The sequence below is a fragment of the Castor canadensis genome, chromosome 12 (assembly GCF_047511655.1).
Source record: "Castor canadensis chromosome 12, mCasCan1.hap1v2, whole genome shotgun sequence".
NCBI classification, from domain to species: Eukaryota; Metazoa; Chordata; class Mammalia; order Rodentia; family Castoridae; genus Castor; species Castor canadensis.
Window position 1 is genome coordinate 108480071 of NC_133397.1, and position 27672 is coordinate 108507742.

The window sequence follows — 27672 nt, forward strand, 5'->3', positions numbered from 1 at the left end:
CCTAATTTGTGGGTTTCCTCTGTTTAATTTAAACCTGTACAGACCATTTCATTCCTTAATAGCTATAGACTGCCTTGCATAGTAAATTCAATCAAATAAAAACTCTTTTACACTATAAATGATTTTTAGAGCCATTTTTCCAAAATCGATTATCTTGCTAATATAAACTTCTTCCTCGCCAGTAGCTGTAACTGACAGCTTAAATGGACATAATGTTAATACAAAATGCAAAATATAATTTAATTAAAAACGAGGGATGGTTCTTTGAGGGATATTTTACTTATTTTTCTTCCCTGAAAGTAAGAGGAGGCCTCAACTTTTAAAATGCCCCAGATCCCAGAGAAGTAGCTTACACCAGCCAGATGTCAGAGCTCTGAAGCAGCCACTGGCCTTAACGGGAAAATCTGGGCAAACGGAGAGGGTGGCCCTTCCCTCAAACCACACCTTTCCTTGAAGGTTGTCAGGAAGATTTACCCTTGTGGAATGGTTTGCCTCTGAGCAGAAGCCGACCTGGATTAACTCACGATCTGTAGAGAAGGAAGTGATTGAGTCAAGGGATGATTCACACAGTGAGTTTTCATTCCTGACTGTTTTTCCAAAACAGAATTGCATTAATGAAATTGAAAGCATAATCAGCATGAAGCTCCAGCTCATCGGAATTGTCGGTATTGGAATCGCAGGCCTCACGGTGAGAAAGTTCCAGAACGTACCTTTTTTTTTTTTTTTTTGCCCTCCATGAAGGCTTGCATCAGATTGCTCCTCAAGTTTGACATGGCAGTGTGTTAAGATTGAATTCTCACGCAGGGCAAAGACATTTGTTTACAGTACATCTTCTAAGAACAAAACTAATGAATACATCAAGAGTAGTCCTCTAAAATATACAAATCTCAATGTTGCTTGAACTTTGACTTTGAGTTTGTCATTTCAAGAAGTTTCCTACTTTAAGGTCACCAATCTTAACCTAGGTGAGTAGTTTGTAATTCAAAATGATATAGCATCAGGTGACTCTCTTACCTCTGCTTTGAAGAAGCAGCATAGGATAGTGATTAATAGGGAAGTTTTGGCATCACAAGGTCTGGATTCAACTCTTGGGATTGTAGGAATGCATCTTCCTGTGCCTCAATTTCCTTGTCTGTCAACTGGGGTTTTAACACACCAACTTCATGAGATTGTTGTGAAAATTAAATGGAATACTACATGTAAAGTATTATTACAAATGAATCTGGATGAAGTGCCTGGGACATAGAGCATTCAATAATGCTAGCTGTGTATGTAATGTGCATTCCTAAACCCAGAATCCCGGCAGAGGGAGAGCCATATGAGAAGGTTCTGTAGCTGGCTCAGTACTTCAAAAGTTCAGAAGGAGAGTGTACGGGAAGGACTGATAGCCATGGACAGGTATCGTAGGAGTGGCGAGGGATAGCCCTGGAGGGGGGTCAGGTCCACATAATTGAGGTTTTCGTGTGAACTTCCAAAAGGGTGGGCTTCATCCTTAGGGAGAGGGGAAACTTCGAAGGTGCAGGATGGAGGAACGGTTGGAGAGAGGCAAAATTGCAGTTGGAGGCCAGTGAAGAGGTGATTCCCATTGTCCAGAGGTTGGGTGGTGATAACTAATGCTAAGCTAGCACTGCTTTCCTGTCTGTATAAATTAACTCATAGCTTATGCCAAGGGCTATGCAAGAACAGTGAGAAAATCTAAGAATTGGTGGTGCTTAGGGGGCAATGAGCACTTTTGCCCTTTTCTCTTTGGAGCCCTGAGGAGTGGGGCAGTGGCTGGAAATACCCCAAAGACCTCCAAATCCAGGGACATCTCTCAGGCCCTCCCCGCCTGCTGTGGGGCTTGCCTGGTTTGCAATTCAGAAACTCCCCAAGGAAAACTCTGAAAATATTTTACATAGTAGAGGTATCAAATAGACCCTCCTAACAAAAATACAATCTCAAATGAACAGCCTGGATGCAGTCACCCCTGACTTATGACAGCACAGGCTTACTGAAGAAGTGTCTGAGGGGACCCCTTCCAACTACACCCAGGATGAGGTAGGAGTCCCATCCAACCTTACAACCACGGGAAAGAAGAAATAGCCTAAGATGCATTCCCAGAGTTTCTTCTTTAGTTCGTTTTTTATAAAATAAGATTGTAGTCAGTTAACCAAGTATCCGTTAGGTGTCTTCCCTGCCACACACTGGTACTGAGTTCTGTCACCTAGAACTTGAAATTGTTCCCGGCTATGTCCTTATGTCTACCCCTGTCCTTCCAGAACAACTGACCATTCACACCTTGTTGCCTTCAACATTTATAGACCCTAGTCTGAATTAGGATGGGATTGAAGTGAGAGTCAAAGAGTTATGGTGCCCATTTTTAAAAATAAACATTGACAGTCATTTATAAAAGGGTATCCCACAGACAGAGTTCTATGGGCTGTCGGTGGGGTCGTAGGGCAAAGTCAAGGAGAAGAAGGCTCTTCAGGCATTCTTCTGTTCAAACCATGGAAGTGAATATTGACTTCAGTCAAATATTTGCCTGCTCAAAGAACTATCCAAGAGGTAGAAGAAAGTCAGAAATATCGTAGTTCAAACATGTCAGCTTTTGCCATGTTAAAACTATAAAACAGGAAGTATCATCTGCCTTTAGAAATGGCCACATTTTAATGTGTGGTCACTACTGTAGAATCTAAAACTTTTCTAACAGCAGAAAACTATTGAGACCCTAAGTACCTTTAAACAACATGAATTTATGAATGTGTTTTTCTAAATGAATGTACAAAAGAGATCTAATTTAGAAACCAGTGGTGTACCAATCTATTAAGAACTGTTCTATGAGCCAGAAGCAGAGCCTGGCTCTGTTTCTTAAGACAGAGCTTTGTTTGCTAACAGTAATCACACGAAAATGCATCCTAAACCGAGTAAATATGGCAGTCTTTGCCCCGTAGTCATCTTTAAAGGAACATTTGAAATTGCCATTTATAGCCAGTTGCTATTGGTTATAATTACTTATTAACAGGCACCTCGGCAGTGTACTAACCTTTTATCAATTAGCGCACATTTGAAAGTCACTAACGAGTGGTTCCTTCTATTTCAGATTTTTGGCATGATTTTCAGCATGGTCCTTTGCTGTGCCATCCGAAACTCACGAGATGTGATTTGAAACTACTTCATCGTGAGAACTGCAATCTAGAGCTTTCATACTAAATGTCACAAGAGCGGCCTCAGCTCATTCTTAATATTCAGAGGACAACAGGAGCTAAAATAATTTCCTGTCCGTTGTACATTTGCACATGTATGGATGTCTGGCTTATTACTGGTGTGCCCCTTGAGTGAATGTCAGTGGATGTTGACTGAGAACGTATTTACGTGCGATCTGCGTGTTTCTAGTGTATGTATTGTACATCATGGGGTCTGTTTGCTGGGAATTCCTATTTCTTGTGATGTAAGAGTAACAATCTATTTAACTACTAGAAAAAGATAAAAAGCTTTGAGAAATGTTTCAAATTTGGCTAGTCAGAAAATGTGGTAATCAATCATTTCCTCAGACTTCAGCCATGAATGTGAGGTACATGCAATGATTGCAGGATTTCTAGTTCATGGAAGCAGCAAGTAGAAGAATCGGGGAATCAGACCTCAGCATCAAAACTGACTGTGTCTGAGTTGAGTATAGGGGTTTCTTGGGATTTTTTAATATACGTGCTCTCCCCAGAATGCAATAAACCAGAGTTTTAGAACTAAACACATCTCTAAAACTAAATATAGCATGGAAAATCTAATTTGAATAAGTCATGCTTTCCTAGTATTTAAAAACCAAAAAATCTCCCTCTGAAAAGAGTAGTCACCCAGACAATCATATGCCCTATAAAAATGAGTGTTGGGGGGTGGCTAAAAAAAACTTTTAATGACTTAAAAAAGCATATTCATTCTTTTACAAAGGCATGTGAGTATTGCTTCATCTCTTCCATTTTCTGACTCTGTTCTAAACTAACTGCAACCCTCACATCCTCAAAAGGGCTTTTGATCTCAAACTCTTCTGTATTTCTCCAACGGTAAGGACAGAAGGAAAGCAAGAGGTCTGGAGTTGCATATTTTGGGAAAGAATTTTTACTGGCACTGTGTCTGTGAAATATCTCATTACTTGAGTTTACATATTTTCCTAGTTTTTGTATTTATCTTATTTATTACCTAAAGAATTCTTCACCACAGATTAAAAACTATAGTTTCCACCACTTAAAATAAATAAACTGAGTCCTCAACGATTCACATAATATCTTAAGAGCATCCTTGCCAAACTAAAAGAAAACCGAAGTTGAGACAAGTTGAGAAAACAAAAACACATGCAGACAACATGAATAGATCCTTTCTTTGCAAGTCCCTACAAAAATAAAGTGTTTAGGTTCTTTTTGGTTTTAATACTTGCTTTTAAATAAGTAGAACCAAACTTAGGATCTTAATCGCCGTACTTGGCAGTTTTAATAATCTGTTAGACTTACTAAATTATGGGCTTTTTAAAAATTGCATTTTAGAAGGCCACACAAAAGTGAAAATAAGGGGGATCCTTGAAATCCCCACGTGAACTTCTGTACATGTAGGAACACAAGACTTTGGGTGTGCACTGAAGGAAGGTGCCGTGTTCCCATGCTACAAAACGTTTTGCTGAAAGATAGACCTGCTTGAAAGAGTCTCATTCCCATACAGCACCACCTCTCTCTCTACCATCCTTGCTACTGCTCCTAACTTTGGAGAAAACTTTTCCAGAAATTAGAAATAAGCTAAACACTTCACTGCACATGGCTACTTTACTGTGTCCTTAGTTACTAAAAAGATTATTTTTAGAAAAGAAAACTTCATGAAATATATGTTTGTACCCAGTAGTTGATAAATGTATCTTTTAAGCAAAGAACGGTCCATCTTTCTTGGTAGCTTTAGTTCCTTCATCTGCTTGAAGATAGGAAATAGCCCCAAGTGTGTACTCAGGTCTGTGCTGGACAGAATTCTCTCCAGTTCCCCATCTGAATTAACAAAGAAGACCACAGTAATTAAACATGGAAGAATAGAAATAATTTTTTTTAAAAAATTTAAGTGATAGACTAGAGATCTGTTCTAAGTATGTATCTCTTTGGGGTTAAACTATTCAAAGTAAGTGCATGAGTAAAATTAGAGAATTCCACCACACACACACACACAGATGCATATATGTATAGTCACAGATATATATACATAGAATATAGAGAGAGCTATGTCTATATAGTTATATAATCCCTATATATCTTAAATCTATCTAGATATATATCTTGAATACACATCTAGAGTTTATATACATATATGATTTGTATACACGAACGTAGGTATGTATGGATATCTATATGTACATATACATATACATGTACACACCTATAGACCTAAATTTTCAGTTATTTTTATTTACCTTAACTAATTTGAGGTCAGACCCAAACATTTTTATGCCTCTAATGCCAAGGCACCGAATTAAAACTTTTTAATGATGAAATATTTCAAGTTATTTCAAATTAAATTTTCTATGTACTAAAACTGCTTGTTGAAGTTATCTTAAAATCTTAGTATATCTTTTTACACATCTTCACCCAAATTACTTAGATGTCCATCTATCAGTTGACCCAAACAATATGGTAACATATGAAATAGACTGGTAACCTTTTTATAATGTTATTATTGGAGCTAGACTTAAAGACAACACCCTAAGGACTTTCCTTGCATACAGTTATATTTCTTTTTTAAAAAAAATTTATTATCACATTTGTCATACTGGGGATACATTGTGACATTAACAAAGGTTATTATAATATATCATGTTTGAATTCACCCCCTCCATCATTCTCCTTTATCCCCCCTCCCACATTCCTGGAACAGTTTCAACAGGTCTCATTTTTCCATTTTCATACATGAGTACAAAATATTTCCACCATATTCACTCCTACACCCTTTCCTTATATCCTCCCCTCTCCCACTGGTGCCAACCTCCAGACAGGACCCGTTTTGCCTTCCTGTCCTCTGTTTTTGAAAAAAGACATTTTTGTTTAAGATTGCTTTACAGGGAGTTTCATTGTGACATTTCTATGTAAATACACATTATTTCCATTAATATTTTTACCCAAATTGTACCACTTTTCTCCAGAAAATCTCCTTTCTTATCTGTGGCTCAATCTGTAAAACTAATCCAGGGCCCAGTACAGTCCCCCTACATCAGCTATAGTGGAAGCTGGCCTTTCCCTGCAAACAGTACTAACAGATTTGGCTGGGTGAGAATAGGGTTGGTGGGAAGATGGCAGTGAGGGGGAGAGCATGTTTTCCTTTCCAAAGTAAGTTTATGATTATAAAGAAGAGCTCCTCCCAGACAGAAGGTAATTTTCATGGCCCAGGGGGCAGCCACTGGGACTTCAGTGGGTGCACCACAGTCCAGCCCTCTGTTTCACAGCTGCCTTGACATCCTCTTTGATAGTAGCCCTTCAGTTTCTGCAAGCTCATTTCCTACCCCGGAAGGGAGCACTCAGCCCCTTGAAGCTAGGAAACTAGCTGCATCGTATTAGTTTGCGTTCATCAAAATCAGATTTGCATTTGTTTGTAAGGACAAAAATTTTCTAGGCAACCAGTTGTACCACTGAGCTATATCCCCAACCCTTAGGGGCTAAAACTTTCTACTTTCTTATGGCATGATTCTTCATTTTGTACTATGTTATATACAAGCAGCCTTTTTTTGGTGTGGTACCTGGGTTTGACCTCCAGAACCTGTGCTCTCTAGGCAGGTGCTCTACTACTTGAGCCACCTTTTTGCTTTAGTTCTTTTTTGAAAAGAGTCTTGAGTTTATTTATGCTTTGGCCAGCCTGGACCTCTATCCTCCTATTTACACTTCCCATGTAGGTGGGATGACAGGTGCACACCACCACAGCCAGCTTTTATTTGCTGGGATGGAGTCTCTCAAACTTTTGGCCTGGGCTGACCTTGAACCGTGATCCAGTCTCTACCTCCTGAGTAGCTAGGATTAATAGGCATGAGTCGCCAACCCTGACTTACAGGTGTCTTTTTAAAAGTGAAAAGATTATACCATTATAGAATGTTATTAATTTTGGTATCCTTATAACAACAAAATAAATCCATTCCAGGAATCCACTGCTCAGATGGCTAGCCCATGCTCTTGGAAACAGGGAAAGAAAGCATGAAGAACAGAAGTAGCAGGTCCTGTATGCTGAGGAGCACAATCTATGCTGATTTCATAAAGTAAATGTACCAGAAACCCTTCCAAAGCTTTAGTATTTGTTTTTTGAGGGTTTTTGTATAATTTATTAATTTTTACTTATATTAAATAGCAACATTTAAATTATAGAAATTAAATTAAATATTGGTTATTAACTTATTTAATAAGTTAAAAGTGCTTAGTATACCTGGAAACTGGTGAATATTAGCTATTACAATTGTTTTGTTAATACTCTGATAGTTTGATTACTTACAAATTGGTTTTATATTAAACAAAACTGAAGACTCTTCTGCATGATATCAACTATCTGCATGAACTTATTCATTTATTGGATTGAATTAATGAATACCTTTTGATGCATTTCCCAATTTTACCTTAATTCAAAAACTTGATATCATTAGTTACACTGGAGTCTGTATACTTTTTTCTTGGCCTACTCTTTTTTTTCTTACGTTGAGATTACTATCACGTGTTCTGAGAAAATAAATTTTTTATAGTACTAGGGCTTGAACTCAGGGCCTTGCACTTGGTAGGCAAGCGCTCTACTCCCAGACCTTTTTTTGCTTTGGTTTTTAGAAAGGGTCTCATGCTTTTGCCTCAGGACAGCCTCAGATCACAATCCTCTTACCTCTGCCTCTCAAGTAGCTGGGAATATAGGCACGTGCCACCATGCTCATCTTGTTTGTTGTGATAGGAGCTCTCTAACTTTTTGCCCAGGCTCATCTCCAAGATCCTCCCACCTGTGCCTCCTGAGTTACCTGAAATTATAGGTTTGCACCACTATGCATATAGTTTCCCTGAGGACAACTTTTTTTTTGATAGCAGTATTGGGATTTGACCTGAAGGCCTCATGCTTGCTAGACAGGCGCTCTACCTCTTGAGCATTCCACAGCCCTTTTTTATGTGTGTTGGGTATTTTTGAGATAGGTTCTTGCTTTTTGTCCACAGTGGCCTCGAACCATGATCCTCCTGATCTCTGCCTCCCTAGGAGCTGGAATTACAGGCAGGAGCCACTGGTGCCCATGCTGAGAAAAGTCTTTATGAGAATACTGATATGCTAATGTGGCCAAGACAAGGTTACATTGAGGAAAAGCAGTCTTTTCTGGTGTGTTACAGTGAGATGAATTCTGTGATAACTTTTTGAACATGGGGAAAGTGGCAAAGGAGAGCGGTTCCTTCAATGTTAGTGTGTCTAAACTGAATCCAGAAGAACCCTTACAAATTAGCCTAGTCAAAAAGTGGTAGAGGTAGAGGAAGAAAAGGAGATTTCTGGGGCAAGCCTGCAAGAAGACCCCCAAACAGAGACAGCATTAATTCATTCAAGGAGGGCCTGTCATGAGCTATTGAGATAAAGGGCCTTGTAAAAGTGTATTTAGAAGTCTTATCTTTGTCCTGAGGTCACGGGGACATTTTTAAACAGTGAGTTTCAAAGAAAAATTTTTACTCAGCTATTGAAACTTTTAAAGATCACTCAGCTTCAGTGTGAGGAACGAATACATGGCAAAGACCAGGGTCCTAAGGATTTCTAACTGAAGTAATAGAAAGCCTATGAGAGAAGTTAGATATGATGGATGAGCTAAGGAGGAACCTGGACTAATTGCCAGGTTGTGCAAGTTCTGACTTGGGAGCTGGGACAGAATGACACCCAGGAGGAAATGAAGATGTGAGTAGCAGATGGCTACAGGATGTCCAAGAGGAAGTGTAAATAGATATTGGATACATGGCCCTGAAGCTCAGGAAAGAATCTGGATTAAAACTAACTCAGAAATCTTCCACATAAAAGTGATAGCGCCCAGCTCCAACAAGATACACTACCTCTCATGATTAAATCTCCACTGAGAAATTCAAGTTTAAAAACTTGGAACCCTCTGTGATAGCAAGTTCAAAGCTCACAATTATTTACTCCCATCTGTTTCTTGCCCTCAGAAAGTCTCGCTTAGCTGCCTGCATTCCTTCAGAACTTTCCATTTCTTAACTCCTTAAGCAGAAAAGGAAAGTTATGATTTCTTTAAGGGTGAAACCATCTGCAGATTACTGAAATGAGTGTAATTCCTAGAACACCTGAGGTCAAATTAATACCAACTCAACTTTTTTTAGATGTTCTGTATTTAGTGACCAAGGGTCAGTAAGACAAATAAAACTATTAAAACTCTAGACCTTCTTTCAAAGTTTGGAATCTTCACTTTACAGAATCAAGCAAAACCACCCAGAAAAATACAGTCCAGACCTTTCTTACCATTGCCAGCTGAAGACCATGGCATAGATTTCGAGTCATTTTGGAGAAGGGTAGAAAGAAAAAGCATGAAGAAAATGAGAAAAGGTTGATTTCATCCTCATTAGGACTAATTATAAATTCATGACTACTGCGTTGTGCATGCAGATATGTGGCCTTCACTTCTGGGAGACCCTTGGGAAGCAGAGAGGTCAAGGCAAGAGGTGCCTTGTATATTGGACCACTAGCTCCCATTGTTTCCCATACTGTAATAGTTTCAAGGGAAGTTAGGAGTGAAAGCCAAATTGTAGTGGACTGAAAAGAGAAATGAGGATAGCTGGTATAATGGGTTTCTTCACAAAAATAAACGTGGAATAAGAACACAAGGAGTGATGGGAAAAATAACTAGAAGTTTGCACAGGGTTAAAAGAGGGTTGTTTGCTTTTGGGTTTTTTGGTTGTTTTGTTTTTCTTTTTAGGATGGAAAGAGATGGAAGGATGCTTCATACTGAGAAGGTCAAGAAAGAGGAAGTAGAGAAAGATACATGAGTACCTTCTGGAGGAGATGAAGGGTGGAATCAGGAATATCTTCTGAATCTAGTGGTAAAGATGCTGAATTTGTTAGGATTTTTCAGGTGTGTCAGAAAAATAAAGTGGAGGTTTCTTTGAGGATCAGGCTGGCTTCAGATGAGGCCCCAGTGATATCAGTAGGTCTACCTCTCCTCAGTCTCTCTTGGTGTCTTCTAGTTTGGCTCTTTTTTTTTTTCTCAAGATGGCCATTTGCAAGAGATGCCAAAGATGGCCAGAAGTGGATCCAAACTCACATTCTACAGACTCAGGAACTCCAACAAGCCAAGCACTCCTCTTTCCTACAGTTAAACGTTCTAGGATTGATTTCTGTTGGAAGGGATCAGGTCATTAACTAGTAAAGCTTGATAGAGCCTGCATACATGTCCACCCCAAGAGCCCCACTCACACCACTTGAATGGAAACCAGGTGTGCCAAAAACTCCCAAGGAAAATCAACATGAAACAGAAGAAAGGACATAGGCACTAAGTAGACAGAGCGAGAAGGTAGCAGGAGGATAGCAGAAGTAAAGAGAGTAAGACAGAATTGTCTTAAAAGAATAAGGAAAATATGTAGGACTTAAAAGAGGGTGGAGAAAAACACAACATCAAGCAATGGAGTTAGAATGGCTATTACCTTGATAAAAGAATTTTTGTGGCGTTTAGACTCAGACTTGGGTCTCTTAAACAAAGAAAACAATTTCTTATATAAAATTCTATTATTAGAATTTCTTGTTGCCAGGAAGTACCATGTTACTACCTTCCAGTACATCCATGCTGGCCCATTCACTAAAGGGTTTGACCATGAGAAAAAGAGGTTGCTGCTGCACTGACCCTAAACTTATCCAGCTATGTTTATACATACGTGTGTGTGTGTGTGTGTTTAAAAAACTCTTTTTAGTTCAGTGAGAAAGAGAGCTTTTTCCTGGAAGCACTGAGTCTTAAACTTCCTCTGCCAATAACTGACTCCTTTAAACTTTAAATTGAATTTGAAGGTCACTTCAGAAGTTCCAGTTTCCATCTTTCTCCTATTTTGTCAGCAGTGATTCTTCTTCCTCTTCTCATTTCTAAGCTCTCTGTATCCATTGTCCCTGTCTGAAACCTAAAGGACACCCAAGACCCTTCAAAGTAGCACTCCCATGTCCCCAAATGTCTGGATCCACTTGAGGCAAGTAGCTGGTCACCCAATTCCTGAGCTCTGACCTCAGGATTTTCTGTCTTAGACAACTCCACTTTCAAGAATAGTTAACAGTATTCACATGTGCTATTCCAGTTGGATTTCCCTAGAGCGAGGAGGCCCCATGTCGAAGCCTGGCCTCTTCCCTACAGGTTGAGGAAGCCTATTTAAGTAAATAAAGACAAAAAAGAATGGAATTAAAATCTCTCAGAGCTGGACTGTTTATAAAGGACTCCCCTAAACCTCAAGTCCCTGGGGAAAAAATTTTCAGAATGCATGAAAATTATTTGTGGTTAGTGCCAGGTAGGTTTGAAATGTAGACTTTTTTACTCATTAATCAAAGATCTATATTTGATAAAGTTCTATATGATACGCAGCTTTAAGTGTTCATGTTATCAACTGATAAGAGAACCCTAAGCCCCAGATTAGTATTTGGAGATCATGCAAGTATTAACTTCAAGTATTAAGATAAAAATAATACAGGTTCCTGGCTGTTTTGTATGCAATGCACAACTATTTTCTCCCCATTGGCAAAGCACTGATTTGATACTAATCTATGTGTACTACCTCCCTCTTGGCTGTGGGCACTGTCACCATGCGAGCATTTGCAAGATGCTCAGCTGACTAACCAGCAGCTGTGGGATACAGCAAAGTCAAATGGCTCTGCTGACAATCAGCGTTCACTTTTATGTTGGCAGTGTGGATGGCGAGTAACAGACAAGTAGAGGATAAATAGTCTTTGTGAGGCCAAGTCTATAGAGCACTAGGTCTGTCTCACTTCAAGCAGCTGTTGAAGCCGAACTCTTAAGAAGGAGTATATGTAAAGAAGGTAAATAAAAATAGCCATTTACCCAGCATGTTCAGCAGAACCGAGTGTCTCAGTATTGATGAAGAGTTAGATTGGAATTGAGATGGCTACTCCATCCAATCCCGCAGCATTCTCCCCCGTCCTTCAAATCTTTCATAACTGTGCTAATGTTTCATGATATCAAAAACCAAAATAGCACAAGTTGCCTTTGGTATAAATGCTGGAAAGTGTCTCCTATTACTTGAAGGACTATGAAGGATTTAGAAGTCCACATGTAAAATGATCATGGCCTCTTTTCTGGGCTTTGTAAATTGACCTTTTGGGATATAACTTGCATAGTTCAATTAGCCCACTAGAGTAATTAAAGAAAATAGTTTTCATAGTCTTTACTGACTTTTTGGTGGAGTTTTATCCAGTGAATGACTAGGATAAAGTATTATATGGCAGATTTCACAGTTCTTTCTCCCCAACTCCACTCCAGTCCTACTTCCAGCCTTTGGAAGACGCATGTCTGGCACCCGGATGCCATGTGTTCCTTCAGCTTCTGACCACATTACCTTTTCCCACAACTCTGTAGTAGTCCCACATTCAATTTCTGGGTGGATACAAGGCTCCTGGCCCTCTGTTAGAAGAAGCCACTCAAGGCTGCCTTTTACTAGCATTTCATGTCTCTTTCTGCATTTTACCTGTGGCCTGCTCTTTCATGTGAAAATCGTGAAAAGCTCTTTCATATTTTCTTCTAAAGCCGCTTACATGCTCTAATGCCTTTGTGGGTATGCGTATGGATGAAATCGCACTCCAGTGTACACAAGTTACTGGGAAACAATGATATTTTATTAATTCTATTCCAGGTAAATATATTTAATCAAATTGCAAATGATATTGTCACTACAGTTAGACAGAAAATCCCACCAGATAGGACTTCTGCGGTTTGGTGCAGTAGTTAGTCTTGGTGGCCTCATATATACAGTCACTGTTGTCAGTGTTACACTGGCCACACTTGCAGCTTACAGCAACGGGGTAGGAGAAATAAGGAGCAACGTGGTGTGGGCATCCAGGTATTTCTACAGTTCTGTAGATGAAGTCTCTGTATGTGCACACATCCTGGGACAGCGCGTATTTGGGAAGAAACAGCTTGCCATTGATATCCTAGGAAAGAATAGAAAAGGGAGCCTAATGTGACACAGCTTTAGAAAACACACAGGTAATGGAAACAGATCAAAACCAACTTAATTCTACTCCTTCCTCACAAATATGACTAGAGGAGGATTCTTTAGCCCTATTCCCCAATGCCAAATTAACACATCTACACTGAATCCTACAGAGACAAAAGTGACATGTGTCTCTATTTTTTTCTTGATCATGGGGACAAGATAAGTTTTAAATCTGGGGACTAAAACTATCGTAAATTTATCTGTCCCCATTTTTCTGAGTAGATCTATGTAATCATGTAAACTGTGTGCTCTGCTTCTTAATGAGCCAATTACTATTAGTTTGGAAAATGAGGTTGTGATTTATCTCATTTCCTTCCTAGACAGGGATGCATGCTTCCAGGTCTACATAATTTACAAGTAAAAGAAGTGCGATGAGCGACATACCCGTGTCATGCAATACCCGGCACAGATGGTGGTGTTGACGGTTAAGCAATAAGCACACTCCCTCCTATCGACGTACATTGTATACTCGGTTGGGATGCAAAAAGACGTTACTTGCCCACATACAAGACCAAACAGCACGGTCATCAGGAAGAGAGCACTCATGCTAAATCAAAGAAAAAAATTAAAGAGGCTAGTACATGTATCCGTTCAGGACATTCAAAAGCACACTTGGGAAAAGTTTATACATATATATGAACACAGGCACACAGCCAGTAATAAGTACAACTACCATTTACTGAATGCTTCCTTTGTCTTAGGGCAAAACTGAACTGTAATTTTCTAAACACTTTTGTTCAATAGTTTAAAGGCCAACAAGCATCTTGGTCATAATAAGAAATGGCACAGAAATCAAGAAAAAAGCATACCCAAACTTTGATACCATCTCAATGCATTAACCTTGCATATAATCCCACCCATTGCCAGTGAAGGAAGATACTATGAAGCTAGAGAAAGTCCAGAAAATCTTAGCTAAAATTGCCAATGGTGTTAGGGACTAATTCAGAAATCTAGGGTCCCCCTTCTGAGCCCTTAGAATATTCTTTTAAGGTTGAACATACATTTGGAGCAAAGAAAACCTTATCTTACACAGAAGATGTATGGAAGTCATCACCTTAAGAATATAGTTTGACTCATTGAGAACAATATGATCAAGAATGACCAGTCTATTATGGGTTAACCAGGAATATTAAATATTTTTGGCTGCATGAGAGACCACAGAGGGTCCACTCTGCCCCAGACATAAACAGAACATGCACCTCAGTAGAGCGTGTTTAATGGAGATTTGTTATTGCAATGATCTGGGTAATGTTATGACATAATTATTTTGGTTCTGCTACTGAGAGAGGGTAATCAAATTTTAGACTTTAGGATGTAGGTTGATCACCTCCAAGATTAAGAAGAGTTTTTTAATTTTGTTAATATTGTGCAACTAGCTAGGAGTGTTTGGATCTTTTTTCATCTCAAGTATCATTGTCCGTAAAGAAAATACACACCTTAATGGAGCAATACTGTTACCTTCAAACACAAAGTTGTTTGTTCATTCTATTAAATTATTATTCCCTTAACATTTTTATTCAGTCATCAAAAAAGTATCAATATTTTCTCAAGTCAATTATATCCCAACAGCATTTAAGTTGCAGACTCTAAAACTTCTGTTTACTGAAACCTCATACAATTGGACTTAGTTAACCAGAATTTTTGTCTTCAATAAACTTATAAGGAAAAATGAAAACCACATTACACAAGTTACCAGGGATTTATTTTAAATGTCAACTTCTACAGATTAGCAGTCATTCCAACTATTTTTATTCCTAGAGTGAGAACTGCAGCTAAATTGGATAAATGTATATTGAGCATCTCTTAGTCAGGCTGAGAGACACAAAATAGATATGACGAGTCCATGACCTACAAGGCTGATGGCCCAATGGAACAGCCAAGTATGAACAGGAAAAATAAAAGTACAGATTGTTCCATGCACTCTGAAAGAACCCAAATTATGACTTGGAGGCCCATAATTATCAAAGATTTCCTTATGTTTACTATATTTATTTGTGCATAGATAGGGAAGTAAACTAAGCCATTTTAGAAAGAAGGGTTAAATAAATTATTGCATAATCAAGCAATTCCTCGGAGGTTTTTGTTTTGTTTTGTTTTGTTTTGTTGGTATTTGAGTTAGGAAGCAAACACATAAGAATTACTGTGACTTCATTAGGTTGCTTTATGTAGTTCTGGGAATCGAACACAGAGCCTCAGCCCAGGCTACTGCTAAGCTACAATCCCAGCCTGAAGACATAAGAATTTCATGGAATTTGGTTTTCTCAAGTGTTTCACATATGTGAGCTCCCTCTACAGGATAGAGTTGGTTCCATTATATTAGAGCCACAGATGTAAAGAATCCTCTGCAAGATCTTGAAAAAACTAACCAGGGGACTAGAGGTGTGGCTCAAGCAGTAGAGTGCCCACTTTGCAAGTGTGAAGCCCTGAGTTCAAACCCCAGTCTCACCAAAAAAAAAAAAAAAAAAAAAGGTTATATTTTAAAAGGCTGGGTGCTGATAGATTATACCTGTAATCCTAGCCACTTGGGAGGGTGAGATTGGGAGGATCCTGGTTTGAGGCCAGCCCAGGCAAATAGTTAAGAAGATCCCCACCTCCACAATAACCACAGCAAAATGGACTGGAGGTGTGACTCAAGCGGTTGAGCACCTTCTTTGTGAGCACAAAATCCTGAGTTCAAATCCTAGTCCCACAAAAAGTCAACTAGAAAAATTATGTAAAATTGTAGCCCCTCATAGTCATATAGTTCTTGACTGTCTAGATAGCCATCCACTTGAGTTTTCACCATAGGAAACAATGAACTTCCCACACTTTAACTTTTAGCTCTACAATTCTATATAAAGCAGATGTGTACCTAGTAGTCAGAATATTGGCTAGGTCTTAAGAGCAGAATTCTCCCATTGAGCTATGAGTAATTGACAAAAATATTAAATCTGTCAGGGCCTTATTTCCCCCTCTGCAAAATAGAAAGAAACAATTATACCTGAATCTTAAAAAAAAACAAAACTACAGGATGAAAAACCATGTTATACATTTTTTCCATTGTTACTCTGTTCGCTATGGACACTATTTTTTGAAGTTCTCATAAATATAGAACTTTAAGGTACAAAATAAAACTTTAAAAAGTGCATATTACAAGCCATAGTACTTATAAAACTGTGGACACGAAGAACTATCCTTTCTCCTTCACTTCATCATTGTAAATAGTGAAACTTCACCCACATAATCTTTCTGAACCTTGATTCCTTCATCTACAAAAGGAAGGTTTAGAACCAAAAGACGTTTGAAGTTCTTTGCAGCACGATTTGTGTGTGATTCTGTGTGCTAAATCAGTGTTAGATCTCTCATCTACAAATTACTAATCTAGAATTCTGTTTCTATATTTAATTGTAGTTGCTGTAACTGAGAAATTTTAAATCGTTGTACCTTTACTCTTCTATATTTACTTTACTGTCCTAAAATCATTAAAAAACCAAAAAAAATGTGAAACACTTGGAACTCTGTGGAAAAAAATTATGTAACTACATAACACTATATAAATCAGTGTTAGTTAATACCTCCCTATTCCCAGCTATCTGTCACAATTTCTTCTTTATTGTTAACTTTTTCATCTCTGCAACTTAATTGTCTCTTCTCAGATCATAATTTTAGAGGGCATGATTTCAGGCAGGACATAAGTAATGAGAGATGCCTTCTTCAGAAACATGACCATATATGTCCCTACATCCAGTGTTTTTCCTTACCCCAAGATATGTTCTGCCTCTTTCTCCACTTTTTCTCCATTCCTTTTTAGTCTACTTTCATTCATAATGGACATATTTCTCTCTGTTCTGCTGATTTTCTGCACCAGTCTTCTCTCTCAAAATTCCTTACTGTATCATGAAAGGAATCAATTGCCTATGAGCAATCCTGGAACCTCACTAAATCAGTCTGTCTTTCTAGACAGCAAAATGTATTTAATGGGTATGTGGATTTCACTATTAAACAACTAAAATCATCTTTTGATACAGAGTATATTACCTCTGTAGGTACTCAAAACTGAATTTACTGTAAGATTTCCCAGAAGAATAATTAAATCAAGGATGGCCATTAATAATTGAGAATATTTAATAAACAGATTATTGAAGTGATTAAAAACATTTAAGCAAATGCAAACAGGAGAAAGCCATGCACATCAACCACCCTCCGTTAGGAATCTGGTTGACTCTGTCTCTTGCCTGATGGTCATGATTCACTCACCTTCTCCCACTACTGAAAAAGTCGAAGCAATAATTTAAAATTTTATAGCCTATTAAAGAAAAGTATCTCTCAGCATTTGCAATTTTAAATAAACGCTACACTGTGTAAATGAAAGTAAATTCAAATAAGCACATTTCATTTACAGCTCCGTCTCAGTCCAAACACCTACCTTCCTTTGCATTGGTGAGCTGCTGCTGTGATGACCCAGAATCGAGGTTCATTTTATACCCTTCAGGATAATTCCCCTCTGATCTTCTTGTTTATATAATTGCATTGAATTGCTGCTTTCTTATCTGAAGACATCTATTGAAAATTCATACTAAACCCCAAATAAAATGTGTTTAGACAAACAAGTTCACAATATCTTCCCCCTGGAAACGCTGACATTATTGCACTATGCATTTTCCTCTCTCCTATTTCAAAATAAAATTATGCTTTAAAATATATTCTTTTATTAATATTAACAAATATTAATAAAGGATAGACACAGAATGGGGAAAAAAACAACAAGAAACAAAACCACCTTAACGTCATGTAAGTAAGTCTTGGGAATGAAAATTTGTTTGGAGTTTGAATCCTCCAAATTTTATCTCATTGTTTATTGTAAAAATATATAAAATTATTCCTCACCTACAAAGCAAGGTAACTTCTTTCTGGAAATGTAGGGCAACTGGCCCATGTGTTGCTGATTAAAATTTTTTAATTAGCTCAAAATATTTTATTTTTTCTTCGGATTTTAAAATATATTAAGTACAACTTACATGAGTGAAATAACACTTGTTTAAATAGCATGGCTAAATCCAGCGTGATGTCAAACTAACTAGAGATCAAATTCTGGCTTTCCCATTAATTAGCTGTATGCCAGTGGCATCCTTGCCTCTGTTTACTTCAGTTTTCTCTCCCACTAACCAGTGCTATCAGCCAATGGCGGTAGAGCATACCTGTACTCCCAGCACTCAGGAGACTGAGGCAAAAGGATCATGAGTTCAAGACCCTATCTCAGCAAGACCCTATCTCAAAAGAAAAAAAAGGACTATCCATGTTTCTATTTAAGGCACTTATATAAGTGGCTGACATGTAATAAGAATTCAATAAATGGTAGTTAATTTATAATACTGCAACATATTTTTAACAAATATTTTTCACAGTGCCTGGTATCTAGCAGTCAATGTATTGGTTGAATGCACAAATGATTGAGGGAGAACATGCATAATTATTGAATTTTGGAACCAATGTATACTTTTATCCATCTCCATAACTATATTTCAATTTTGCTCCTTTAAACCACTTTTCACTGAAACTAAAGTAATAGGCATTTCCAAATTGCCCTCAGGAAAAAAGTTCCAACTCCTTAATATCATTTGCAAAGCCCCTTGTGATGTGTTTACCTCTCCAGTTTCACCTTTCCCCACTTCCCACCCCCTCTCTGTCTTTGAGCCACACCCTTTCTCCACTTTGTGTTTTTGGCCAAACTGAACTGAGCATCTCAAATTAGTCAATTGTTTCTTGCCTCTAAGCTTCTCCATATTTCATTCCCTCTGTTGTAATGCTTGCCTGATCCTCTTGCCATGCCTCACCTGGGAAAACACTACTTTGGCAAAGCCTTCCCTGATTCCTCAAGGCTTTCCTCATGGTCAGTGGTTTTAAGAGAATTGGAAAAAATATACAGAAACCCTGGCATATCGTAAATGCTCAATAAATCATAGATATTCTTACAGGTTATTAATGACACTTATGATGCCTGGCATAAGTGAGTTTCCCTGGAGAAAAATGATGGAGAAGTCAAGGCACAGTCTGGGATATGTTAAAGAAAAACTTTAGTAAAAAAATATATGTAGTGAGCAAAGAATGATTCACAAAACCAGGCAGCCCTCAGAGCCAGTAGAGGTCCAGACAACTCAACAACACAACATAAGCAGGCAGCATTTATGGACAAAAGGTAGAAGTAAGGTACAGAAACAGCTCCATTGCCTCAGCTCAGTGTATCTCTGCAGGAATATGTTCTGATCAGTTGGCTGCCATGATTGAAGCTTGGCTGGTGTGACAGGCTAAGACTTAGTAATTTGTTACAAAAGAATACTAAATTAGATCATAATTCATTAAGTAGGGACAAATAGTACAGAGGCATCCTCAGGCAAAATTTAACAGATATAAACCAAGAATAGGCAATCCAGGGACCCCTAAATCTTGGGAATATGAGTTAGTATGCAGTAAGAGAATTCTGAAACTAGGGAAAGTGGAAAGAGGGTGTCAAGCTTAACCTTGCTTTAAGAGGTTAGGCAAGATATTTTAACACAAGAGTATGATAACTTGGGGAATGTCAAGTGTTTCTTTATACTGGAATTCATGCCTCTGTTGCTTACAGCATTAATTGAAGAACTCATCTCTAGTGGACTTAGAATAACCCGGTGACACACATAGGTAGACGATAGGTAGAGTGAGTGAGTGAGTTAGACAGAGCAGTGAGCTGTATACTTATGTGCACATATAGTATAAGCACTCACTGATATGTGTGTCTCCCTCAGCGCATGCTTCAACTCACATAAGCCCTATTTGTCTTTCATGATTTACCTGAGAACACACTGCTTTTGCACTCAGGTATATGATCCTTGCTATTAAAGGAATCCATAAAGATTGAGCTTTTACATCTGACCCAGATTTATTCTCCCACCTAAAATAACTATAAAGCAGGACAAATATAAAATAATCATTCTATACATACTGGATATCAGTTTGTAAAAAGTGATTCCAGAGAGATGTAAAACAAATAAGGGAGTGCCTCTTTACTGCCAGGAGAAAGCCTGGCCATGATAAAAGAGAGATACTAAGGCAAAGGCCAGAACTACTGCCAGCCTGAGGACATGGACCCAGGAATCCATGGAACCCAGGCAGCTAGAGCTCATATAGAATAATATTGGCGATGACAGAGTTGTGCAGAGAGAAAATTCTAGAGATTTGCAGAAGACCTCTCTGAGTATTTAACTAAAACTGATCAACTTATGCATGTGAGGAAACTATCTGAGAATAGGGAAAGAAATCCCTGAATAGATTAAAGAGAACAATCTTAGACTCACACAGGATAAGGCATGGGGTCTTTTCCAGCCTACAATAGTGAAAAATTCTTAATTTATGGAAAATGAGATAGTATTCAGAATGGTTTTTGCTTCAATTGTGAGGAAAATAGCCTCTGATTAAATGCCCTCCTAGTCCTTTATAGCAAAGCTTAAAAGCAATAGTTAAAAGCATCAACTGTTTCCAAGTGATGTAACTGAATCACATAACAAAGCTGAAGAATATTTATAGGATTACAGCAATACCCAGAACCCAAACAAGGTATAATCTAATAAGTGTCACTCAATAAAAAAATCTTTGGGCATACAAAGAAACATGAAAATACAATTCATCATGGAGAGAAAATGGGTCATTCACAAATGATAATAGAACTAATGCATAAGAATAACAATTAGGTACCACAACTGATTTCCATATATTCAAGGACCTAGAGAAAAAAATTAAGCATGTACAGACATGGGGACATAAAAGACCAAATTTAATTTCTAAAGATGAAAACAACAATGTTCAGTTAGATTGAACAAATTAGACACTGCAAAGAAAACATCAGCAAAGTTGAAGACATGGCAGTACAAATAATTATAAATGAAATGCACAGGGAAAATAACCAAAAAATGAACTGAGCTCAGTGAGTTTTAAAGAACTTCAAAATTCCAAATATATAAGAAATTTGAGGGAACATAGAAAACTATTTGAAGACATAATGGTAGAAAAGTTTGCAAACATTATGAAAATTCTAAATCAGGACTTCAAAGCCCAATGAAACTCAAGCATCAGAATTACAAAGTAAGCCAAGCCAAGACAAGTCATAATCAAATTGCTTAACATCAGCAAGAAGGAAAAAACTCTTACAAGAAACCAGAAAAAGTAGGCATAATTTAGGAAAAAAAAGATAAAGATGACAGCTGGTTTCTAGCTGGATCTGAATACAAGCCTGACGACAGTGGACCATCATATTTAAAGTGCTGAAAGAAAAATCTGTTAATCCAGAATTCTTCACTCAGCAAAAATTATCTTCCAAAAATGAAAGAAAATGTAGAGTTATACAAACATGCACAAATCTGAGAGAATTTACCATCCACGGACCTTCTCTGCAAATAGGAAGAAATGGTACCAGGTGGAAAATCCAAATCTACACAAAGGAATGAAGGGGAAGTGGTAATTATGTGAGGAAATAAAATATTTCTGCATCATTAGTTAAATTTCTTTTAAAAATTATTGAATATTAAATTGAATATTAAAAGAGAAAGTAATAATATAGGGATTATAGTATATGAAGAAGTAAATTATTGAATCACAATGCTCAAGAGGGAAGATAAGGAGGTATGCTGTTATAAGTTCTTATACTCTATGTAAAGTAATATAATATCAGCTAAAGGTAGACCATTACTAAGTCAAAAGTATATAATATAAGCCTTAAAGTAATTATTAAAATAACAACAAACAGTAATAGATGAAATAAAATTATAAAATATGCTCAATCAAAAGAAGTCAGAAAAAGAAAGGGGAAGTCAGATGAAGCAAATAAAAAAACATTATCAGTTTGGGTAGAAAAGGTGCTGAAACTAGGAAAGAGAGACAGGACAGCTGAAAAGTACAGTGAAATAGAACAGAGATAGTGTAAAGTAGGAAATAGTTTGCAGGTCCAGCCCCAACTCTCCTGTGGGGAAGCGAAGCCAAACCCTCCACCACAAGGTAAGCTAGGTGGCCTTCATGACAGACTGGCAGAACTAGCTACAGGACAAGCCCATACCTTCTTCCAGTCCTAGGTAGCATCAGACAAGACAATCTTTCACTCCCTGTATCTCAGAAAGCTGTGGCAAGGTGCCATCTTGAAAGAGGCTTACTGTTTGAGACTGAGATACTCTGAGAACTTGAAAAACAAGGAACAGGGCTTGGGAGCATGGCTCAAGAGATACAGCATCTGTCTAGAAAGTACAAGGCCCTGAGCTCAAAACCAGTACTGACAAAAAAAGCAAGACATAATCACAGCTCAGGGAATCCTGGAACACCCAAGCACAGTATTCAGGAGGGAAGTGCCACGAGAAGCAGTCATGGAGAGGGAGAGGGTTTGATGTGAGCATGCTACAAAGCTTAAGCAGTCACTAAGAGCTTGGGAACAAGGGGCCTGTTGGTTGGTGGTCATGCCCTACCTGATAAGAACAAGTTTCATTGCCTGAGGATTATTTCAGAAATAGCACTGAGCAGAGAATTCAGGGTCTAGGAGCTGCTGGCTAGCTGCAGAGCCTGCTGACAGTAGGATTTGAAATGGGACCCAACCCTGGGGACCTAAAAATGACAAATAATTGAAGCTCAGGCAGTCTTAGGACACCTAGCTATGGTGTCTAGGAGAGAGACAGCCATGAGAGGTAGTTGTGGAGAGGGGGAGAGTCTGATATGGGCCCACAGAAAAGTTTAAGCACACAGAAGCTCAGAAAGCAAAGGGGCTGGTGGCCGGTGGCACTGCCCTCCTTGGTTAGAACAAATTTAAGTGTCTGAGGATCACTGTGGAAGCAGAGCACCGAAGCCACAACTGGTGGAATACTCCAGCACCAGGAGCTGCCTGCTGACAGTGGGGGTTTGCCCCTGCTATTCTGGGGCACTCTTGGAAAAACCTGCCACTGGGTTAGGGTGGTAGACAACCTCAATGAGAGAGGGTTGTGGAGACGGAGAAGATCTGACATGGACCCACTGGGAAGTGAAGGGCATGTGACCAGTGGCCCTGCCTCTCTGGTGAGAGTGAGTACCATTGCCTGAGGATCACTGAAGAAATATCACCAAGTCCATGGCTAGCAGAGTGCTCAGCATTTAGGAGCTATCTGTTGGCTGGGCAGGCTTGCTGCCAGGTGGGGCTGGGAGCTCTGTGCACGGGACATGGGACCCACATGATATCCCCAGGGACCTCCTTCCAGTGCTGAACTGCTAGGAAGGGTCTGAAAGAACTTAGACCTAGAGGCAGAGCACCTGAGTCCCTTAGTTCTTTACCACCAGTGCAGAGTTCAGTGTTCTGTTTATTTCCCCCACTCTCAGGTACATTTGTGGAACACTAAAATGCACCCCTGGGGGCACATGTGGGGAGCCTTTCAGCAAGTGGGAATCTGCCTGACATATAGACTAAAAAGCTCCACGTATTCAGCAGTAGCTTCCAGTATGGAAACAAGGGAAGCTTCTAAGGTGGAAGCAGCACAGAAGTGGACAAATGACCCCTGACCAGCTCCAACCTCGACCCACATATAACAGCAACCTATAAACAAGGAGATATAAGAAACTCCAGCTAGTTTTCCTCTGAGTGGTGCTGGGGTCCTGAGCATGCAGGGAAAAGTCTGGCTATCAGATAGCCTAAGTCCAGTAGTGAGAAACTACACTGATAACCCTTAACAAATTGAACAACAAAATAACTAATAATCCAATTAATAAATTGGTAAATGAACAGACCTCAAAAGAAGTAAAAATGGACAATAAAATATGGTATATATATTTATATATATCTACCATATAGAATATATGAATATATATTCATATATATTCATATATTCTATATATAGAAATATATAGAATAATGAAAACTGTTGAAGTTGTTCTAAGAAGGAGAAGAGAGAACAATGGAGGGGGCAAATATAACTAAGATATATTGTAAGCACATATGTAAATATCACAATGTATCCCTTGTGTAACTATTATATGATAATAAAAAATACATGAAGAAAACTAGCCATGGGCTGGGCACATAGCTTGCTTAGCATGAGCTAAGCCCTGGGTTCAATCCCCAGCACTGCAAAAAAAGAAAAATAGCCATAAAAGAAATGCAAATCAAGACATCATTGAGATTCCATCTCATCCCAGTCAAAATTGCTATCATCAAGAAAACAAACAACAAATCATGGCTAGGATGCAGAGGCCCCCTTATACACTGTTGGAGGCAATGTGAACTAGCCCAGTCACTATTGCAGTTAGTATGGAAGTTCCCCAAATAAACTAAAAATAGAACTAGCATATGACCCAGCTATACCACCCTTGGGCATATGTCTGAAGAAACGTAAAGCAACGTACAATCAAGACACCTGTACTCCCAGGCTTATGGCAGCAGTACTCATAATAGCCAAGTTATGGACTCAGCCTAGGTGCTCGTCAACTAATGAACAGATAATGAAAATGTGCAACATAGACACAAAGGAGTGTTATTCAGCTATAAGGAAGAATAAAATTATGTCATTTGCAGGAAACGGGTCATCACACTGAACAAGATAAGCCAAGCTCAGAGAGATAAGTGTTGATCGTTTTCTCCCACATGTGGAGTCTAGATCTGAAGAAGAAGAAGAAGAAGAAGAAGAAGAAGAAGAAGAAGAAGAAGCAGAAGAAGAAGAAGAAGAAGAAGAAGAAGAAGGAGAAGAGGGAGGGGGAGGAGAAGGAAGAGGAGAGGCAGGAGGGGGAGAGAAGAAGGGGGAGAGAAGGAGGGGGAGAAGTAATAATAGCATATGACATGATTGAAAAAGGGGGTCCGTTTGGTGAAGAAAGAGCATGAGGAGGGAGGGGTATAGAAGAGGGTAACGGGGTGAGTATGATCAAAGTCCATCACATACATGTGTGAAAATGGCATAAAGAAACCCACTAAAAACCACTAAAATGGGAACAGGAAAGAGGGCAGTTAAGAAAAAGTAACAGCAGGGTGAATTTGATCAAAGTACATCATATATATGTATGTAAATATCACAGTGAAACCCCTTCATACAATTAATTTGTGCCAATAACGAAACTGGAAAAGAAAAAATTAAATCCATGATAAACACAGGAAAGGAAATAATGACAAAAGGGAAATCAGTGAGATTAAAAAGCAAATGTTGGTGAGGATGTGGTGGCTGGGGGGGTTGCAGAGAAGCCCTCATCCATTGCTGATGAGCCTGTAAACTGTGCAACCACTATGGAAGTCAGTACGGAGGTTCCTCAAAAAATTAAAAATAAACTTATCTTATGACCCTGCCATACCACTAGGGTAAATGCACAGAGGAGTGTAAATGTATATACAAGAGAGAACCTGCAAGCCCATGTTCACTGCAGCTTTCTTCATGATAGTCAGACTTCAGAAACAGATGGCAAAAACAGTGAAGGTGCCCAACAATCTACAAATGAACAAAGAACATATGGTGTGTGTACAGATATAGATATAGAGATATAGAGATACCATGCACATACATGTATGTATATCTATATGTGCCAAGCTCACATGTGATCACACATTTGTGGAACCTAGACCTAAAATGATGTCAATGATGATGGTAGTGGGATATGAATGCATATGAGGGACTATCTAAGGTGATATCAGCAAAAGGAGGAGGGAAAAAGGATAGCATGCTGAGGGATGAAGAGGGCCAAAGTTCACTATACATTTGTATATCTATGTGTGTGTATATCTATGTGTGTATATATGTGTGTGTATATATATGTGTGTATATATATATGTGTGTGTATATGTATGAATGCATATATACATAGAGAGAGAGAGAGCATTATGATCAAAACTCACCATTGTTTGAAGAAGGGAGAATGGAAATATAATGGGGGATGAACATATTCAAGGTACACTGTACACATGTATGGAATTATCACAATAAGATCCCCATGAAGAAGAACGAAATGTTATCATTCGCTGGTAAATGGATGGAATTGGAGAACATCATTCTGAGTGAGGTTAGCCTGGCCCAAAAGACCAAAAATCGTATGTTCTCCCTCATATGTGGACATTAGATCAAGGGCAAACACAACAATGGGATTGGACTTTGATCACATGATGAAGCGAGAGCACACAAGGGAGATATGAGGATAGGTAAGACACCCAAAAAACTAGATAGCATTTGTTGCCCTCAACATAGAAAAACTAAAGCAGATACTTTAAAGCAACTGAGGGCAATAGGAGAAGGAGACCAGGAACTAGAGAAAAGGTTAGTTCGAGAAGAATTAACTTAGAAGGTAACACACATGCACAGGAAATTAATGTGAGTCAACTCCCTATATAGCTATCCTTATCTCAACTAGCAAAATCCCTTGGTCCTTCCTATTATAGCTTATACTCTCTCTTCAACAAAATTAGAGACAAGGGCAAAATAGTTTCTGCCTGGTAGTGTGGGGTAGGCAGGGGAGAAAAAGGGGGTTGGGGGGGCTAAGGAGGGTTAGGGGGGCTAAGGAGGGTTAGGGGGAAGGGGGGAGAAATGACCCAAACATTGCATGTACATATGAATAAAAGAAAAAAAAGTACACATACTAATAAAAGTATAAAAAAGATGAAAAAAAGTAGACTGTATTTCTACATATAACATCACAGGTTTTTAAAGTCATATTTTGAAATTTAAAAAAGATTTCTTTATAATATCAATAGTAAATAGGAAATACTCAGGAATGTGTCTGGCAAAATATGTGTAAGACACTGCACTGGAAATTATAAGATATTCCTAAGAGAAATTAAAGAATAGGTAAATAAATGGGAAGATGTACCAAGTTCAAGAATCAAAACACTCATTGTTGAGATTTCAGTTTTTCCCAAATTTATCCACAGATAGTCCCAGTTAAAGTTCTAGAAGGCTTTTATGTAGTGTTTGACAAGCTGTTTTCAAGGTTCATACTCATATGCAAATGACATAAAACAGCCAAAAAATCTTAAGAAAAGAAAAGTAAAAGTTGGAGGGCTTTCAAGACGCTGATTTCAAAACTTATTACACAACTATAGCAATTAACATGGTGTCAAGACAGTGTTAAGACAATTGATGGAACAGAATAGAGTCAGAAAACCATTCATTAAAGCCAAACTGTTTTCAAAGGTGAAAATGCAATTAGGTAGAGAATAAAGAGTGTTTTCAACTAATGTACTGGAGCCCTTAGCCATGTATAAAAATAAGTAGATAGAAGATAGACAGATGATAGATGGATGGATAGATAGGTAGATAGATTGATAGATAGACAGAACTTTAATTCATTCCTTGCAACATCTTTAAATATTGACTTGAAAAAAGCATCGAGTAAAAATTTTGTTGGTCAAAACTTTGATACGGCAAGAATTTCTTAGAAACTATACCAAAAGCACAATTTCTTTCTTTAAAAATGATAAATTAGACTTCATCACAATTAAGAACTTCTAAAGAGATTTTTTTTTTTTTATAAAAACAACCGAAATGTTATTTAT

At 38.3% G+C, this 27672-nt stretch overlaps 2 protein-coding genes across 4 annotated transcripts in view; one reads left to right on the forward strand and one right to left on the reverse strand.

The window, feature by feature from the left end:
- Positions 1-16228, forward strand: part of Tspan2 (tetraspanin 2) — a 53607-nt gene extending 37379 nt beyond the window's left edge. The window contains exons 7-8 of one of the 3 annotated variants that reach the window (XR_012439904.1): positions 457-569; positions 3080-16228. Coding sequence is in view for 2 of the 3 variants with exons in the window: in XM_020157369.2 (XP_020012958.1) it covers positions 605-688; positions 3080-3145 (150 nt within the window). In the remaining variant the exon portion in view is untranslated. Of the gene's footprint in view, positions 1-456; positions 570-604; positions 689-3079 lie in introns of all 3 variants that reach the window. The other 2 variants (XM_020157369.2, XM_074050688.1) reach the window with 2 other exon arrangements.
- Positions 12874-13739, reverse strand: Tshb (thyroid stimulating hormone subunit beta). Its single transcript, XM_020157368.2, has 2 exons — positions 13578-13739; positions 12874-13128 (listed from the first exon to the last, which is right to left on the reverse strand). The coding sequence occupies exons 1-2, from the start codon at positions 13737-13739 to the stop codon at positions 12874-12876; spliced, it is 417 nt and encodes a 138-aa protein (XP_020012957.2).
- Positions 16229-27672: the final 11444 nt, after the last annotated feature.